The sequence below is a fragment of the Agelaius phoeniceus genome, chromosome 37 (genome assembly GCF_051311805.1).
Source record: "Agelaius phoeniceus isolate bAgePho1 chromosome 37, bAgePho1.hap1, whole genome shotgun sequence".
Taxonomy (NCBI): domain Eukaryota; kingdom Metazoa; phylum Chordata; class Aves; order Passeriformes; family Icteridae; genus Agelaius; species Agelaius phoeniceus.
In genome coordinates this window covers 1,147,888-1,167,306 of record NC_135302.1, presented here as the reverse complement: position 1 = coordinate 1,167,306, position 19,419 = coordinate 1,147,888, and the positions used below count along the sequence as shown (strand labels likewise).

General features: G+C 54.7%; 2 protein-coding genes across 2 annotated transcripts in view; one reads left to right on the top strand and one right to left on the bottom strand.

Annotated features, from left to right (window-relative positions):
- The window catches only part of LOC129134437 (myosin-binding protein C, fast-type-like), a 33,722-nt gene extending 17,971 nt beyond the window's left edge, over positions 1-15,751 (top strand). The window contains 10 exon segments of the mRNA XM_077170960.1: positions 480-601; positions 603-648; positions 2,224-2,312; positions 3,504-3,696; positions 5,448-5,587; positions 8,193-8,352; positions 12,165-12,301; positions 14,322-14,508; positions 15,161-15,186; positions 15,647-15,751. Coding sequence (XP_077027075.1) covers positions 480-601; positions 603-648; positions 2,224-2,312; positions 3,504-3,696; positions 5,448-5,587; positions 8,193-8,352; positions 12,165-12,301; positions 14,322-14,508; positions 15,161-15,171 — 1,085 coding nt within the window. The 3' untranslated portion in view covers positions 15,172-15,186; positions 15,647-15,751.
- Positions 15,752-17,246: 1,495 nt separating this feature from the next.
- Positions 17,247-18,839, bottom strand: LOC129134438 (myeloid-associated differentiation marker homolog). Its single transcript, XM_077193298.1, is given in 2 exon segments — positions 17,247-18,775; positions 18,777-18,839. Coding segments are annotated over 2 exon segments (870 nt in total). The 5' UTR covers positions 18,837-18,839; the 3' UTR covers positions 17,247-17,965.
- Positions 18,840-19,419: the final 580 nt, after the last annotated feature.

Here is a 19,419-nt window from a genome sequence, read left to right as displayed (position 1 = left end):
CCCCTCAGACACCAACTGGACGCCCGCGAACACGGAGCTGGTGGAGACCCCAGCCCCAAAACCCTGTCCCAGACCCCCAAAATCCGATACCCCCGACCCCATAACCCCCTCCCCGACCCCATAACCCCCCAAAATCCGATACCCCCGACCCCATAACCCCCTCCACGGCCCCATAACCCCCTCCCCGACCCCATAACCCCCCAAATTTCCCTTTCCGCCCTCAGACACGAACTGGACATCCGATACCCCCCGACCCCATAACCCCCTCCACGGCCCCATAACCCCCCTCCCCGACCCCATAACCCCCCAAATTTCCCTTTCCGCCCTCAGACACGAACTGGGACGCCCCGCGAACACGGAGCTGGTGGAGCCCCCAGCCCCTTCCCCAAACCCATAACCCCCAAAATCCGATACCCCCCGACCCCATAACCCCCCTCCCCGACCCCATAACCCCCCAAATTTCCCTTTCCCCCCCCCAGACACGAACTGGACGCCCGCGAACACGGAGCTGGTGGAGCGCTGCGGGCTCACGGTGCGCGGTTTGCCCACGGGGGAGAAGCTGCTGTTCCGCGTGGTGGGCGTGAACATCGCGGGCCGCAGCCCCCCCGGCCACCATGGCCCAGCCCGTGACCATCCGAGAGATCGTCGGTGGGTCTGGGGGCGCCGCCCGGAACCTGGGGGGACCCCGAAATTGAGGGGGGGGTGCCAGAAATTGGAGGGGGAGGCAGAAATTGGAGGGGGAGGCAGAAATTGGTGGGGGGGGGAAATCCTGAAATCAAGGGGGGGATTCATAAGGGAAAAAGGGGGATCCATAAGGGAAAGGGGGATCCATAAGGGAAAGGGGACCCCCTAAATTAGGGGGGATCCTGAAATCAAGGGGGGGATCCATAGGGAAAGGGGACCCCCTAAATTAGGGGGGATCCTGAAATCAGGGGGACCCCGAAATTAGGGGGGGGGGCCTGAAATTAGGGCGGGATCCCGAAATCGGGGGGGGGGGGGTCAGAAACTGGGGAGGAGGAAGAAACTGGGGAGGAGTCAGAAATTGGGGGGAGGCAGAAATTGAGGAGGGAACAGGAAATTAGGGGGGGTCCATAAGGAAAAGGGGGGACCCCCAAAATCGGGGGTGGGCGGAGCCCGAAATTAGGGGGGGACCCCGAAATCAGGGGGGGATCCCGAAATTGGGGAGGGATCCATAAGGGAAATTAGAGAGATCCATAAAAGGGGAATCTAAAATAGGGGGATCCACAAGGGAAAGGAGGATCCCTAAAGGAAAGGGGGGACCCTGAAATCAGGGGGCATCCCGAAATTAGGGGGGAATCTGAAATCGAGGGGGAATCCATAAGGGAAAGGGGGAATCCATAAAGGAAAGGGAGGGATCCATAAAGTAATGGGGGAATCCCAAAAAGTAAAGGGGGAATCCCAAGGAGGGAATCCCGAAAACGTGAGGGGAAACCTTAAATCAAATGGGAATCCCTAAATCAAAGGGGAAAATCCAAAAAACCAAAAGGTGAATCTCAAAAACCAAAAGGTGAATCCCAAAAACCTGAGGGGAAACCCTAAATCAAATGGGGATCCCAAAAATCAAAGGGGAAATCCCAAAATCCAAAAGAGGAAACCCTAAACCAAAGGGGAAACCCTAAAACATGGGGAGAATCCCAAAACCATGAAGGGAAACTCTAAATCAAAGGGGGAATCCTAAATCCAAGGGGAATCCCTAAATCCAAGGGGGAATTCCTGACCTTTGGGGCGGATCCTTGACCCTTTAAGGAGAAATCCCAAATCATCGAGGGGGGGGGACCCCCAAAATAGGAGGCAGGACCCCAAAACGTGGGGGAAACCCAAAACCAGAAGGGAGGGAATCCAAAAATGGGGAGTGACACCAAAAGTGGGGAGGGATCCTAAAAATGGGGAAGGACCCTAAAAATGAGGAGGGACCCTAAATATGAGGAGGGACCCCGAAAATGGGGAGGGACCCTAAAAATGGGGAAGGACCCTAAAAATGGGGAGTGACCCTAAATATGAGGAGGAACCCTAAAAACGGGGAGAGACCCTAAAAATAGGGAAGGACTCCAAAAACGGAGCTGAAACCTCGGGGAGAAGAACCTGGAGGAATTAGGGGGGAATTGATGGGTAAGGCTGGACCCTAAATTCGGGCAAGACCCCAAAAACTGGGGGGTTCTGCCCCATAAATTCCCCCCTCTAAACATTGTCCCAACCCCCCAGAGCGCCCCAAAATCCGGCTGCCCCGGCACCTGCGGCAGACGTACGTCAGGAAGGTGGGGGAGCAGGTGAACCTGGTGATCCCCTTCCAGGTGAGTGGGGCACCCCAAAATCTGGGCAGCTCTGCCCGAGGGAGTTATTGGGGTCACTTGGGCTGAGGGAGTTATTGGGGTCACTCTGCCCTATAGGGACAATTCTGCCCTATGGATTTATTGGGGTCACTCAGGCCTAGGGAGTTATTGGGGTCGCTCAGGCCTAGGGAGTTATTGGGGTCACTCAGGCCTATGGATTTATTGGGGTCACTCTGCCCGAGGGAGTTATTGGGGTCACTCAGCCCTAGGGATTTGTTGGGATCACTCAGGCCTATGGATTTATTGGGGTCACTCAGGCCTTGGGAGTTATTGGGGTCACTCAGGCCTATAGGGACGACTCAGGCCTAGGGATTTATTTGGGTCACTCAGCCCTATAGAAATAACTCAGCTCTATAAGGACAACTCAGCCCTAGGGATTTACTGGGGCCACTCAGCCCTATAGGGATAACTCAGCCCTGTGGATTTATTTGGATCACTCAGCCCTATGGATTTATTGGGGTCACTCAGCCCCTAGGGATTTATTGAGGTAACTCAGCCCTATAGGGACAAGTCAGCCCTATGGATTTATAGGGATAATTCAGCCCTCTAGGGAAAACTCAGCCGTATGGATTTATTTGGATATCTCTGCCCTATAGGGATAACTCAGCCCTATGGATTTTTAAGGATAATTCAGCCCTATGGATTTATTGGGATAACTCAGCCCTATAGGGATAACTCAGCCCTATGGATTTATTGGGATAACTCAGCCCTGTGGATTTATTGGGGTAACTCAGCCCCATAGATCCATAGGAGTGGCTCAGCCCTATAGATCTGTATGGGTAACTCAGCCCCATAGGGATGCCACAGCCCCATAGATCCCATAGGGACCCCACAACCCCACAGCCCCATAAATCCCATAGGGACAACTCGACCCCACAGCCCCATAGGGACACCTGAACCCCACAGCCCCATAGGGACACCTGAACCCCACAGATCCCATAGGGACACCTCAACCCCACAGATCCCATAGGGACAGCTCAACCCCACAACCCCACAGCCCCATAGGGACACGTGAACCCCACAGATTCCATAGGGATAACCAAACCCCACAGATCCCATAGGGACACCTGAACCCCACAACCCCACAGATCCATAGGGACACGTGAACCCCACCCCCCCCCATAGGTCTAACCAAGCCCCGCCCCCCGGCAGGGTAAGCCCCGCCCCCAGGTGACGTGGACGAAGGAGGGCGGGCCCCTGGGCGAGGACGTGCACGTGCGCACGTCGGACCGGGACACGGTGTTCTTCATCCGCGCCGCCGCCAGGGGGCACTCGGGGCGCTACGGGCTCAGCGTGCGCATCGAGGGCATGGAGGACACGGCCGAGATGCGCCTGCGCATCGTCGGTAACTGGGAGCACTGGGAGGGACTGGGAGTGACTGGGAGTGATGGGAAAGGCAATGGGGGAAGCAGGGATGGGCGCTGGGATTGGGAACTGGGAGCACTGAAATTGGGAACTGGGAGCACTGGGAGTGATGGGAGTGATGGGAGGGCAACTGGGGCAACTGGGGGAACTGGGGGAACCAGGGATGGGCACTGGGATTGGGAACTGGGAGCACTGGGAGGGACTGGGAGGGGCTGGGAGCACTGGGATTGGGAACTGGGAGCACTGGGAGCACTGGGATTGGGAACTGGGAGCACCGGGATTGGTGTGAGGGGAACTGGAGGAACTGGGTGAACTGGGGCTGGGCACTGGGATTGGGAACTGGGAGCACTGGGAGTGATGGGAGGGCAACTGGGGGAACTGGAGGAACCAGGGATGGGCGCTGGGATTGGGAAGTGGGAGCACTGGGAGCACTGGGACTGGTGTGAGGGGAACTGGCGGAACTGGGGGAACTGGGACTGGGCACTGGGATTGGGAACTGGGAGCACTGGGAGTGATGGGAGTGATGGGAGGGCAACTGGGGAAACAGGAGGAACCAGGGATGGGCGCTGGGATTGGGAACTGGGAGCACTGGGAGGGACTGGGAGCACTGGGAGTGATGGGAAAGGCAATGAGGGAAGCAGGGATGGGCACTGGGACTGGGAACTGGGAGCACTGGGAGCACTGGGACTGGTGTGAGGGGAACTGGCAGAACTGGGGAAACTGGAGCTGGGCACTGGGATTGGGAACTGGGAGTGACTGGGAGTGACTGGGAGTGACTGGGGGTGATGGGAAAGGCAATGGGAGACAGAGGAGAACCAGGGATGGGCACTGGGATTGGGAACTGGGAGCACTGGGAGTGACTGGGAACACTGGGACTGGTGTGAGGGGAACTGGAGGAACTGGGGGAACTGGGGCTGGGCACTGGGATTGGGAACTGGGAGCACTGGGAGCACTGGGATGTTTCAGAACAGTTTTTGAGGTGGTTTTTGAGGGATTTTTGGGGTGTTTTGGGGCCGTTTTGGAGATTTTTGGGTGCCGTTTTCTGGGAATGTTTCAGGGCAGTTTTGGGGTGGTTTTGGGGGGGATTTTTAGGGTGGGTTTTGGGGGATTTTGGGGCAGTTTTTAGGTGTTTTGGGGTATTTTGGGTGTTGTTTTCCAGGGATGTTTTGGGTCAGTTGTGGGATTGTTTTGGGGCGGTTTTTGGGGTGTTTTGGGGGATTTTGGGGGATTTTTGGGTGCTATTTCCCAGGGATGTTTCAGGGCAGTTTTGGGGTATTTTGAGGGATTTTGGGGTGTTTTTAGGGGTGTTTTTAGGGTAGTTCTTTGGGGTGTTTTGGGGGATTTTTGGGGCAGTTTTGGGTGGTTTGGGGGGGATTTTTGGGGTGGTTTTTGGGGTATTTTTGGGTGCTATTTCCCAGGGATGTTTCAGGGCGGTTTTGGGGTATTTTTGGGGATTTTGGGGTGGTTTTTGGGGTATTTTTGGGTGCTATTTCCCAGGGATGTTTCAGGGCGGTTTTGGGGTATTTTTGGGGTGTTTTGGGGTGGTTTTTGGGGTATTTTTGGGTGCTATTTCCCAGGGATGTTTCAGGGCGGTTTGGGGGTATTTTTGGGGTGTTTTGGGGTGGTTTTTGGGGTATTTTTGGGTGCTATTTCCCAGGGATGTTTCAGGGCGGTTTGGGGGTGTTTTTGGGGTGTTTTTGGGGTGTCCCTGATCCGATCCCCCCCCTCTAGAGAAACCAGGGCCCCCCCGGAAGGTGCAGGTGAAGGAGGTTTGGGGGTTCAACGCCCTGGTGGAGTGGGAGCCCCCCGAGGACGACGGCAACGCCGAGATCACCGGGTACACCATCATGAAGGCCGACAAGAGAACCATGGTGAGCGGGCAGCGCCCCGAAATCAGCCCCAGGGGAACCCCAAGATTCCCCATGGAACCCTAAAGTGCTCGGTGGAACCCCAAAATACTCAATGGAACCCCAGAATACTCAATGGAACCCCAAAAATTCTGAACTGAACCCCCAAATTCTCAATGGAAATCCCAAATTCTCAATGGAACCCCAAAATACTCGGTGGAACCCCAAAATACTCAATGGAACCCAAAAATTCTGAACTGAACCCCCAAATTCTCAATGGAATCCCAGATTCTCAATGGAACCCCAAAATACTCAATGGAACCCAAAAATTCTGAACTGAACCCCCAAATTCTCAATGGAATCCCAAATTCTCAATGGAACCCCAAGATCACCCCAAAGGAACCCCAAAATACTCAATGGAAATCCCAAATTCTCAATGGAACCCCCAAACACTCAATGGAACCCCAAAATACTCAATGGAACCCAAAAATTCTGAACTGAACCTCGAAATTCTCAATGGAATCCCAGATTCTCAATGGAACCCCAAAATACTCGATGGAACCCCAAAAATTCTGAACTGAACCCCCAAATTCTCAATGGAATCCCAAATTCTCAATGGAACCTCAAAATACTCAATGGAACTCCAAAATAATCAGTGGAGCCCCAAAATTCTCAGTGGAACTCAAAGATACTCAATGGAACCCCAAAATGCTCAATGGAACCCCCAAAATATTCAATGAAACCCCAAAATACTCAATGGAAATCCCAAATTCTCAATGGAACCCCAAAATACTCAATGGAAATCCGAGATTCTCAATGGAATCCCCAAATTCTCAATGGAACCCCCAAACGCTCAATGGAACCCCAAAATCGCACCAAAGGAACCCCAAAATACTCAATGGAAATCCCAAATTTTCAATGGAACCCCAAAATAATCAGTGGAGCCCCAAAATTCTCAGTGGAACTCAAAGATACTCAATGGAACCCCAAAATGCTCAATGGAAATCCCAAATTCTCCATGGAAATCCCAAAATGCTCAATGGAAATCTCAAATTCTCCATGGAAATCCCAAAATTCTCAATGGAACCCCCAACTTCAGTTCCCAAGTTCGGAACTGAACCCCCAAATTCTCGAAGGAACCCCAAAAATGCTCAGTGGAACCCCAATATACTCAATGGAACCCAAAAATGCTCAATGGAACCCCCAAAATATTCAATGAAACCCCAAAATCACCCCAAAGGAACCCCAAAATATTCAGTGGAAATCCCAGATTTTCAATGGAACCCCCGAAACTCGCAATGGAAATCCCAAATTCTCAATAGAACCTCCACATTCTCAATGGAACCCTAAAATATTCACTGGAACCCCAAAATACTCAATGGTAATCCCAAATCTTCAATGGAACCCCCAAAATATTCAATGGAACCCCAAAATCACCCCAAAGGAACCCCAAAATACTCAATGGAAATCCCAAATTCTCAACAGAATGCACAAATTCTCAATGGAACCCCCAAAATCCTCAGTGGAACCCCAGATCTTCAACCGAACCCCCAAATCCCCTCAGCTCCCAAAACCCCCTCAATCCCCCCCCAAAGACCCCTCAGATCCCCCAAATCTCCCCCAAAACCCCCCAAAACCGCCTCAATCCCCCCTAAACTCCCTCACGACCCCCCAAAAACCCCTCAGCCCCCCCAAAACCACCTCAAAACCCCCCAAAACCACCTCAAACCCCCCCAAAGCCCCCTCAGCTCCCTCCCAAACCCTCTCAAATCCCCCCAAAATCCCTCAGCTCCCCAAAATCTCCCCTAAAACCACCTCAAACCCCCCAAAGACCCCTCAGCTCCCAAAAATCTCCCCCAAAACCCCCTAAAACCACCTCAAACCTCCCCAAAACCCCTCAGCCCCCCCAAAACCAACTCAACCCCCCCCCAAACCATCTCAAACGCCCCCAAAACCACCTCAGCTCCCAAAAATCTCCCCCAAACCCCTCCCAAATCCCCCCAAACCACCTCAAAGCCCTGAAAAACCCCTCAGCCCCCCCAAAACCCACCTCAAAGCCCCCAAAACCCCCTCAGCTCCCAAAAATCTCCCCCAAAACCACCTCAAATCCCCCAAAACCACCTCAAACCCCCCAGACCATCTCAACCCCCCTCCAAAACCACCTCAGCTCCCCCAGATCTCCCCCAAACCCCTCCCAAATTCCCCCAAAACCACCTCAAACCCCGCAAAAACCCCTCAGCTCCCAATAATCTCCCCCAAACCCCTCCCAAATCCCCCCAAATCACCTCAAAGCCCTGAAAAACCCCTCAGCCCCCCCAAAACCCACCTCAAACCCCCCAAAACCCCCTCAGCTCCCAAAAATCTCCCCCAAAACCACCTCAAACCTCCCCAGACCATCTCAACCCCCCTCCAAAACCACCTCAGCTCCCCCAGATCTCCCCCAAACCCCTCTCAAACCCCCTCAAATCCACCTCAAAGCCCCCCCAAAACCACCTCAGCTCCCAAAAATCTCCCCCAAACCCCCCCCAAACCACCTCAAACCCCACAAAAACCCCTCAGCCCCCCCCAAATCACCTCAAACCCCCCCAAAACCCCCTCAAACCCCCCCAAACCCCCTCCTGACCCCCAGGAGTGGTTCACGGTGTACGAGCACAATCGGCCCCTGCGCTGCACGGTCTCGGAGCTGGTGATGGGCAACGAGTACCTGTTCAAGGTGTTCAGTGAGAACCTGTGCGGGCTGAGCGAGAAACCCGGGCTGTCCTCCAACACTGCCGTCATCCCCAAAGCCGGTACCCCCAAAATTCGGGGGGTCTGAGGTGGTTTTGGGGGGGTTTGAGGTGGTTTTGGGGGGTTTGAGGTGGATTTGTGGGAATTCGGGGGAGTTTGAGGTGGTTTTGGGGGGTACCTGTGCGGGCTGAGCGAGAAACCCGGGCTGTCCTGCAACACTGCCGTCATCCCCAAAGCCGGTATCCCAAAATTCGGGGGCTTTGGGGTGGGTTTGGGGGGGTTTGAGGTGGATTTGTGGGAATTCGGGGGAGTTTGAGGTGGATTTGGGGGAGTTTGAGGTGGATTTGGGGGGTCTTGGGGGTTTTGAGGTGGATTTGGGGGGGTTTGAGGTGGTTTTGGGGGGGTTTGAGGTGGATTTGGGGGAATTTGAGGTGGTTTGGGGGGGGTTTGAGGTGGTTTTTGGTGGTTTGGGGCAGATTTGGGGGCACCTCTGTGGGTTTAGGAAGAGCCTCGTGATCCCCAAAACCACTCAAAGCATCCCCAAAGTGGGTACCCCCAAATTTTGGAGGGTTTTGGGGAGGTTTGAGGTGGTTTTGGGGGAGTTTGAGGCCGTTTTGGGGGAGTTTGAGGTGGTTTGGGGGGGTTTGAGGTGGATTTGTGGGAATTCGGGGGAGTTTGAGGTGGATTTGGGGGGTACCTGTGCGGGCTGAGCGAGAAACCCGGGCTGTCCTCCAACACTGCCGTCATCCCCAAAGCCGGTACCCCCAAAATTTGGGGGCTTTGGGGGGGGTTTGGGGGGGTTTGAGGTGGCTTTGGGGGGGCTTGGGGGAGTTTGAGGTGGATTTGGGGGAGTTTGAGGTGGTTTTGGGGGAATTCGGGGGAGTTCGAGGTTGTTTTGGGGCAGTTCAAGGTGGATTTGGGGGGTTTTGGGGGGGATTTGAGGTGGATTTGGTGGGGCTTGAGGGAGTTTGAGGTGGATTTGGGGGGTCTTGGGGAGGGTTTGAGGTGGATTGGGGCGGTTTGAGGTGGTTTTGGGGGAGATTGAAGGGATTTGGGAGGGTTTGAGGTGTTTTTGGGGGGCTTTGAGGTGGATTTGGGGAGGTTTGAGGTGGTTTTTGGGGAGTTTGAGGCGGTTTTGGGGGAGTTTGAGGTGGTTTTGGAGGAGTTTGAGGTGGTTTGGGGGGGTTTGAGGTGGATTTGTGGGAATTCGGGGGAGTTTGAGATGGATTTGGGGGGTACCTGTGCGGGCTGAGCGAGAAACCCGGGCTCTCCTCCAACACTGCCGTCATCCCCAAAGCTGGTACCCCAAAATTCGGGGTTTGGGGGGTCTTGGGGGGGTTTGAGGGGGATTTGATTTGGTTTGGGGGGACTTGAGGTGGATTTGGGGGAATTCGGGGGAGTTCGAGGTTGTTTTGGGGCAGTTCAAGGTGGATTTGAGGGGTTTTGGGGGGGATTTGAGGTGGATTTGGTGGGGCTTGAGGGAGTTTGAGGTGGATTTGGGGGGTCTTGGGGAGGGTTTGAGGTGGATTGGGGGGGTCTGACGTGGATTTGGGGGGGGGTTTGAGGTGGTTTTGGGGGAGCTTGAGGTGGTTTTGGGGGGCTTTGAGGTGGTTTTGGGGGAGCTTGAGGTGGATTGGTGGCGTTTGAGGTGGTTTTTGGTGGTTTGGGGCAGATTTGGGGGCACCTCTGTGGGTTTAGGAAGAGCCCCGTGATCCCCAAAACCACTCAAAGAATCCCCAAAGTGGGTACCCCAAATTTTGGAGGGTTTTGGGGAGGTTTGAGGTGGTTTTGGGGGAGTTTGAGGTGGATTTGGGGGGTACCTGTGCGGGCTGAGCGAGAAACCCGGGCTGTCCTCCAACACTGCCATCATCCCCAAAGCCGGTACCCCAAAATTCGGGGCGTTTGGGGGGGGGTTTGGGGGGGTTTTGGGGGGGGTTGAGGTGGTTTTGGAGGAGTTTGAAGTGGTTTTGGGGGGGTCTTGGGGGGGTTTGAGGTGGATTTTCGGGGGGTTTGAAGTGGATTTAGGGGGGTTTGAGGTGGATTTGGGGGAGTTTGAGGTGGTTTTGGGGGAGTTTGAGGTGGTTTGGGGGGGTTTGAGGTGGATTTGTGGGAATTCGGGTGAGTTTGAGGTGGATTTGGGGGAGTTTGAGATGGATTTGGGGGGTACCTGTGTGGGCTGAGCGAGAAACCCGGGCTGTCCTCCAACACTGCCGTCATCCCCAAAGCCGGTACCCCAAAATTCGGGGGCTTTGGGGGGGGTTTGGGGGGAGATCAAAATAATTTGGGGGGATTTGATTTGGTTTTGGGGGGTTTGACGTGGCTTTGGGGTGGTTTGATGTGGTTTTGGGGGAGTTTGAGGTGGTTTTGGGGGGTCTTGGGGAGGTTTGAGGTGGTTTTTGGGGGGTCTTGGGGGGCTTTGAGGTGGATTTGGGGGGGTTTGAGGTGGATTGGTGGCGTTTGAGGTGGTTTTTGGTGGTTTGGGACAGATTTGGGGGCACCTCTGTGGGTTTAGGAAGAGCCTCGTGATCCCCAAAACTACTCACAGCATCCCCAAAGTGGGTACCCCCCAAATTTTGGAGGGTTTTGGGGAGGTTTGAGGTGGTTTTGGGGGAGTTTGAGGTAGTTTGGGGGGGTTTGAGGTGGTTTTGGGGGAATTCGGGGGAGTTTGAGATGGATTTGGGGGGGTACCTGTGCAGGCTGAGTGAGAAACCCGGGCTGTCCTCCAACACTGCCGTCATCCCCAAAGCCGGTACCCCCAAAATTCGGGGTTTGGGGGGTCTTGGGGGGGTTTGAGGTGGATTTGGGGGAGTTTGAGGTGGATCTGGAGGGGTTTGAGGTGGTTTCGGGGGGGTTTGGGGGTTTTGAGGTGGATTTGGGGGGGTTTGAGGTGGTTTTGGGGGAGTTTGAGGTGGATTCGGGGGAGTTTGAGGTGGTTTTGGGGGGTCTTGGGGAGCTTTGAGGTGGATTTGGGGAGGTTTGAGGTAGTTTTGAGGGGGTTTGAGGTGGTTTTGGGTGGTTTGGGGCAGATTTGGGGGCTCTTCTGTGGGTTTAGGAAGAGCCCCGTGATCCCCAAAATCAATCAAAGCATCCCCAAAGCGGGTACCCCAAAATTCGGGGGGTTTGGGGGGGATTGAGGTGGTTTTAGGGGATTTGAGGTGGTTTTGGGGATGTTTGAGGTGGTTTTGGGGAGGTTTGAGGTGGTTTTGGGGATGTTTGAGGTGGTTTTGGGGTGGTTTGAGGCGGTTTTGGGGATGTTTGAGGTGGTTTTGGGGATGTTTGAGGCGGTTTTGGGGATGTTTGAGGTGGATTTGGGGGAGGTTTGAGGTGGTTTTGGGGATGTTTGAGGTGGTTTTGGGGATGTTTGAGCTGGTTTTGGGGCGGTTGTGGGTGGTTTTGGGGTAGATTTGAAGGGATTTGGTTCAGTTTTTGTGGGTTCAGAATGATCCCTGTGACCCCCAAAACCACTCAAAGCATCCCCAAAACACAAACCTCAAATTTTGTGGGGTTTTGGGGCAGTTTAAGGTGGATTTGGGGTGGTTTGAGGTGGTTTTGGGGTAGATTTGAAGGGATTTGGTTCAGTTTTTGTAGGTTCAGGATGGTCCCTGTGACCCCCAAAACCACCCAAACCCCAAACCCCAAATTTTGGGCTTAACTGAGCTCTTAATTGTGATTTTTAATTAATTGAGAATTATTAATTTAGGGTGTTTAACAAGCAATATTAATATTTCAAAGCATTTTTAGGGCTCACCCACACATTGTGACCTCCCCTTCATTACACCCCCCCTTATTTATGCATGGGGATCAAACCCCAACCAATCATCACCCCCCAAAAAAAATTCTGGGGTCCCCCTAAATCCTTCTGGGACCCCCCCAGAGCTGCGGCTGAAGCCCCCCCAGTACCAGGAGCACGATTTCCGCTCGGCCCCCCAGTTCCTGACCCCTCTGGTGGATCGCAGCGCCGTGGCTGGATACTCCACCGCCCTCAACTGCGCCGTCAGGGGGCACCCCAAGGTTTGGGGGGGCCTCGGGGGGTTTTGGGGTGCCCCTGTGCTTGTACACCCCCAATTTAGGGGGGTTTGGGTGGAGATTTGGGGTCCCGGGTGGAGATTTGGGGGTCCTGGGTGGGTTTTGGGGTCGCCAGTTCATCCCTCTACTCTCAACCTTATGGTATGGGGATAATTATGGGGGTCCTGAGGGGGTTTTGGGGTACCCCTGTGCTTGTACACCCCCAATTTAGGGGGGTCTGGGCGGAGATTTGGGGTCCCGGGTGGAGATTTGGGGGCCCTGGGTGGGTTTTGGGGTACCCCTGACACTGTTCACCCCCAAAACTGGGGGGGTTTGGGTGGAGATTTCGGGTCCTGAGGGGGTTTTGGGGATCCCCCTGTGCACGTTCACCCCCAAATTAGGGAGGTTGAGTGGACATTTGGGGCCCTGGGTGGGTTTTACCCCTGACCCTGTTCACCCCAAAATTGGGGGGGTTTCGGTGGAGATTTTGGGGTCCTGGGTGGGTTTTGGGGTCCCCAACTCATCCCTCTGCTCACAATTGGGTGGGTGGGGATGAAGATGGGGGTCCTGAGGGGGTTTTGGGGTACCCTGTGCATCTTCACCCCCCAATTTAGGGGGGTTTGGGTGGAGATTTGGGGTCCCGGGTGGAGATTTGGGGGTCCTGGGTGGGTTTTGGGGTCGCCAGTTCATCCCTCTACTCTCAACCTTATGGTATGGGGATAATTATGGGGGTCCTGAGGGGGTTTTGGGGTACCCCTGTGCATCTTCACCCCCAATTTAGGGGGGTTTGGGTGGAGATTGGGGGTCCTGGGTGGAGATTTGGGGTCCTGGGTGGGTTTTGGGGTACCCCTGACCCTGTTCACCCCAAAATTGGGGGGGTTTGGGTGGAGACTGGGGGTCCTGAGGGGGTTTTGGGGTACCCCTGACCTTGTTCACCCCCAATTTAGGGGGGTTTGGGTGGAGATTTGGGGTCCTGGGTGGAGATTTGGGGTCCTGGGTGGGTTTGGGGATCCCCCTGTGCATGTTCACCCCAAAATTAGGGGGGTCCTGGGTGGAGATTTGGGGTCCTGGGTGGGCTTGGGATCCCCCTGTGCACGTTCACCCCCAATTTAGGGGGGTTCAGGTGGAGATTTGGGGTCCTGGGTGGAGATTTGGGGTCCTGGGTGGGTTTGGGGATCCCCCTGTGCATGTTCACCCCAAAATTAGGGGGGTTCAGGTGGAGATTTGGGGGTCCTGGGGGGAGATTTGGGGTGCCCCAATGGGGCTGTGTGCTCATCCCCAGCTCTGGGTGTTTTTGGGGTGCCCTGGGATGTTTTTTGGGTTACCTTGGGGTATTTTTGGGGTGCATTTTGGGGTTCCCTTCACCAGGTGTGTCCCTCCCAGCCCAAGGTGGTGTGGGGTTCACCTGAGGAAGGATTTTGGGGTGTCCAATGGGACTATGGGTGCATCCCCAGATCTGAGTGGTTTTGGGGTGCCTTGGGGCATTTTTGGGGTGCATTTTGGGGTTCCCCTGACCGGGTGTGTCCCCCAGCCAAGGTGGTGTGAGCGAAGAACCAGATGTGGGGTTCACCTGAGGAAGGGTTTTGGGGTGTCCCAATGGGACTATGGATGCATCCCCAAATCTGAGTGGTTTTGGGGTGCCCTGGGATGTTTTTTGGGGTGCCTTGGGTATTTTTGGGATGCATTTTGGGGCTCCCCTGACCGGGTGTGTCCCCCAGCCCAAGGTGATGTGGGGTTCACTTGAGGAAAGGTTTTGGGGTGTCCCAATGGGACCATGGATGCATCCCCAAATCTGAGTGGTTTTGGGTGCCCTGGGATGTTTTTTGGGGTGCCTTGGGGTATTTTTGGATGCATTTTGGGGCTCCCCTGACCGGGTGTGTCCCCCCAGCCCAAGGTGATGTGGGGTTCACTTGAGGAAAGGTTTTGGGGTGTCCCAATGGGACCATGGATGCATCCCAAATCTGAGTGGTTTTGGGGTGCCTTGGGGTGCATTTTGGGGTTCCCCTGACCAGGTGTGTCCCCCCAGCCCAAGGTGGTGTGGCTGAAGAACCAGATGGCCATCGGGGACGACCCCAGATTCCTGGCCAGGCACAGCCAGGGGGTGCTGACGCTGCTGATCCGCAAGCCGGGGCCCTTCGACGGCGGCACCTACACCTGCAGGGCTGTCAATGAGCTGGGCGAGGCCCTGACCGAGTGTCGGCTCGAAATTCGGGGTGAGGGGGGCCCCAAAATATGGGAGGGGGTCCCCAAAATCGCGGGGGTCCCCAAAATATGGGAGCAGTTTCCAAAATGTTGGGGGGAGGTGGTGAATAGCTGGGCGAGGGTTGTGAACACCTTTGGGGAGGTGCTGGGTGAAAAAACAGCCAGGGGGGAAGGGGCACCCCAAAATCTGGGGAGGTCCTGGGTGATTTTGGGGTGGGGGTCCCCAAAATCTGGGGGGGTCCCCAAAAATCGTGGGGGGTTCCCAAAATCGGGGTGGGTTCCCAAAATTTTGGGGGAGGTCGTGAATACCTGGGTGAGGGTTGAGGTACCTGGGACTGATTTTGGGGTGAGGGAGCTCCCCAAAATTGGGGGGGGGGGGGTCCCAAAATCTGGGGGAGGTCCTGACGGATTTTGGGGTGAGGAGGTCCCCAAAATCTGGGAGGGTCCCCAAAATCGGGAGGGGTTCCCAAAATTTCGGGGGAGATCATGAATACCTGGGGAGGGTTGTGATTACCCCCAAAATCTGGGGGAGCTCCTCAAGATTTGAGGGGGTCCCCAAAATTTTTTGGGGTACCTTGGGAGGGGTTCCTGATATTGGGCTGGGGGCATTGTGGGTTTGGGGGGGAATTGAAGGCCCCTCAACTTTTGTCTCTCCCTCCACAGTGCCCCAGTGATGGTGACAAAAAATGGTGAGGGGTTGGGGGGGGCTTAATTTGGGGGGGTATTAATTTAAATTAATTAATTAATAATTAAAACCTCCCCTATTTAATTAAGGGGTTTGATTGGGAAGTTTAATGGAATGTATTTAATTGGGGGGGTTGGTTGGGAGGATTTATTGGGGGGTTAAATAGAAGGTTTTTACTTGGGTTTTGTTGGGGTGTTTTAATGGAGGGGTTTAATTGGAGGGCTTTAATTGGGGGAGATTAAATGGAGATATTTAATTAGGGATGTTAATTAGGGGGGTCTTTAATTGAGGGAGTTAACTGGTGATCTTTGAGGCTGTATTTGGGGGGATCTTTAATTTGGGAGGTTTAATTAGGAGGTCTTTAATTAGGGGGCGGTGTTTAATTGGTGGGATGGATTTTGAGGTGACATTTAAGGGGTTCCACCTCATTTTGGGGTGCTGACCCCCATTTTTGCCACCACCAGGCCAGCACCATCCTGCAGAGCCACGAGCCCATGGTGCTGAGGAAGAAGAGTGCGTGGGTGATGAAGGCCCCATGAACCCAATAAAAATAAAGAATCTGAGCAATCCCCCAGAGTCTGTGCTTCATTCTGGGGAGGGGGCACCTGAGGAATTGGGGAGCACATTTCCTACCTTTTCCACTTCATGGTTTATTCTCTTTTCCCTTGGTGTTTCCTGGCTCTTTTTCCACTCGAGGTTCTTGCCTTTTCTCCCCTCACGTTTCCCGCCCTTTATTCCCCTCACGTTTCCCGCCCTTTTGTCCCCTCACGTTTCCCACTCTTTTCTTCCTCATATTTCTTTTTCTTCCCTCACATTTCCCACCCTTTTCCCTTACAGTTCCTGCTCTTTTTCCCCTCACATTTCCCATGCTTTTCCCCCCTTATGTTTCCCACTCTTTCTCCCCTCACGTTTCCCGCCCTTTTCTCCCCTCACATTTCCCGCCCTTTTCTCCTCTCATTTTTCCCGCCCTTTTCCCCTCATATTTCTTCCCCCTTTTCCCCCTCACATTTCCTGCCTTTTTTTCCTCCCCTATCACCTTTCCCACTCTTTTCCCCCTCACATTTCCTGCTCTTTATTCCCCTCATATTTTGGGCCCTTTTCTCCCTTCACATATCTCACCCTTTCCCCCTCACGTTTCCTGCTCTTTCCCCCCCCTTTTTTCCCCCTCATATTTCCCACTCTTTCTCCCCTCACATTTCCCACCCATTTCTCTCCTCGCATTTCCTGCCTTTTTTTTCCTCCCTCCTCAACATTTCCCACCCTTCTCTCCCCTCACATTTTGGGCCCTTTTTCTCCCCTCACGTTTCCCCCCTTTTTTCCCCTCACATTTCCCTTTATTCCCCTCACACTCCCCACTCTTTCCCCCCTCACATTTCCTGCCCTTTTTCCCCTCATGTTTCCTGCCATTTTTTCTCCTCACATTTCCCACCCTTTCTCCCCTCACATTTCCCACACTTTTTCCCCTCACATTTCCTGCCATTTTTTTCTCTTCATGTTTCCTGCTCTTTTTCCCCTCATATTTCCCAGTGTTTTCTCCCCTCACGTTTCTCCCCTTTTCTGCCCTCACGTTTCCTGCCCTTTTTCCCCTCATATTTCCTGCCCTTTTTCCCCTCACATTTCCCCCCTTTTCTCCCCTTGTTTCATACCTTTTCTTCCTCTCATTTCCTGTCCTTTTCACTCAGCTTTACTGTCCTTTTTGCCTTCCATTTGCTGCCTTTTCTCCCCTCACTTTTCCTGCTTTTTCTCCCCTCACGTTTCCCGCTCTTTTTCTCCCCTCACGTTTCCCACCCTTTACCCTTCACATTTTCTGCCCTTTTTCCTCTCACACTTTCTGCCTTTTCCCCTCTCTTTTCCCACCCTTTTCTCCCTCAGACTTCCCACTTTCCCCTCACATTTTTCCATTTTCTCCTCTTTTCCCCATCCCTCTCCTTTCCCCCCTCACATTTCTTACCCTTTCCCGCTCATGTTGCCCATCATTTTCCCCCTACATTTCCCTCCCTTTTGCCCCCCTCACAGACATTCAGCAGCTCATTAAGAAGCAGAAATGTCCCTTTAATGACAACACATCTGCACCCCCCAGTTTAAGGCCTCAGCAGTGTCCCCCTCCCCAAGACCCCCTTGTGATCCCACCATCCCTCCAGGAAGGATCCCTCAGGCACTTGATCCCACACCCCCCCAAGCACCAGATCCTGCCCCATAGAGGATCCAGAACCCATTCAGGCACCCGATCCCACCCTGGTGGGGACCCCAGACCACCATCAAGGGCTGAATCCCACCCCACAGAGGAACCAGGATCTCCATCTCCAGAGGGGACCCTGACCCTGAAAAGGGCCAGATTCTGCCCCAAAAAGGATCCAGGAATCCCAGTAGGGGCTTGATCTCACCCCAAGGGGAGACCCCAGCCCTCCATAGCATCCTGATCCCACCCTGGGGTGACCCCAGCCCCCCATTAGGGGCTCAATCCTGCCCTATAGAGGGTCCAGGGTTCCCATTAGGATCCTGATCCCACCCCACGAGGGGACACCAGACCCCAGTTAGGGTCCCATACCCCCTCAGGGGGCCACCCAGACCCCCATTAGGATCCAAATACATTCCAGAAGGAGACCCCAGACCCCTCTTAGGATCCCAATCCTGCCCCACAGAGGATCCAAGACCCTTCTGGGAGCCTGATCCCACCCCAGGAATCAACCCAGACCCCCACAAAGGCCCTGATCCCGACCTGTGGGAGACCCCAGACCCCCCTTAAGGTTCTGCCTCCCCCCAGTTCACCCTGGAGTGCCCCCTCAGGCCCTCAACAGCACCAACCTCCCGGTCTGCCCCAAATCCACCCCGAACGCCACCAAATTGAGGCCGCTGAGCACGGCCACCAGCACCTTCCTGTCCCAGGGGCACGTGGCCGGGCAGCCGTAGGGTCTCCGGGACTGGCCCCCCATGTCATCCGAGAAGCTGTAGAGCGACCACAGCACCGTGGTCGCCCCGTAGGCCACCACCCCCAGCCCCGCGTAGATCCCCAACCCCCAGCGCAGCCCCTCGGGGTCCCTCATCCACCCGCACCACCCCCAGCCCAGCAGGCACCCCCCGACCAGCAGCACGCCCAGCACGAAGGACACGCAGAAAATGCCCAGACACCAACGCAGAGCCGCCGGCCCCGACGCCGCATGCAGCTCGGCCGACAGCCCGAGGAGGAGGAGGGCGAGGAAGGCTTCGGCCACCTTAAGCAGCCCCGAGGGAGTGGCCAGGTAAGGGGCGGCCTCGCCGGGTCGCGCCCGGTCGCGGGCCACCTCGGCGGCGTAGGCCAACGTGGCGATGGCCGAGGCGGCCGTGGCGGCGGCGCGGAGGGCGCGGGGGCGGCCGTAGCTGCCCTCGTGTCCCCGGAGGTGGCCCAGAGGCCACAGGATGGTGGCGGTGGCGCAAGCCATGGCGGCGGCACAAGCCAGGGCCAGCGGGAGGTCGCGGCGGGGCGGAGGGCGGCGGAAGGCGTCGTTGAGGAGGAGGAGGGTGGTGAAGACGAAGGACAAGGCCCAGGCGGACAAGCAGCCGTCGCCCTCGCCCGGGTTCCAGTAGCCGGGGGCTGCGGCCAGAGCCAGGGCCAGAGAGGGCGCTGAGGGCCTGGACGCAGCGCAGGAGGGACGGGGGGCGGCACGGAGCGGGCATCCCGGGGGCTGTGGAGAGATGGGGGGCACTGGGGCGTCAGGGGGGTCCCGGGGGGTGTTGGGGTCCCGGGGGGTGTTGGGGGATATGGGGGGATTGGGTGTATTGGGGCTGGGGGGGGTACCAGGGATATTAGGGGTTAAGGGAGTTGGGGGTAAATTTTAATCTTTTTTTTTTGTAATTTTTAATGGGGTTGTGGGTAAATTTTTGAATTTTTTTTTTTTTGTAATTTATTTTTTTAATGGGGTCGGGGGTAAGTTTTAAAATTTTTTTGTATTTTTTTTTGTTTGTTCGTATTTTTTTAAATGGGGTTGGGGGTAAGTTTTTGAATTTTTTTTTGGTAATTTTTTAAATGGGGTTGGGGGTAAATTTTTTTTTGTTGTTTTTGGGGTTTTTTGGTATTTTTCTTTTTAATGGGGTTGGGGGGTAAATTTTTGACATTTTATTTTGGTAATTTCTTTTTAATCGAGTTGGGGGTAAGTTTTAAATTTTTTTAATGGGGTTGGGGGTAAGTTTTTAAATTTTTTTGTAATTTTTTTTTTTTTTAAATGGGGTCGGGGGTAAATTTTTACCCTCAGGTTTACAC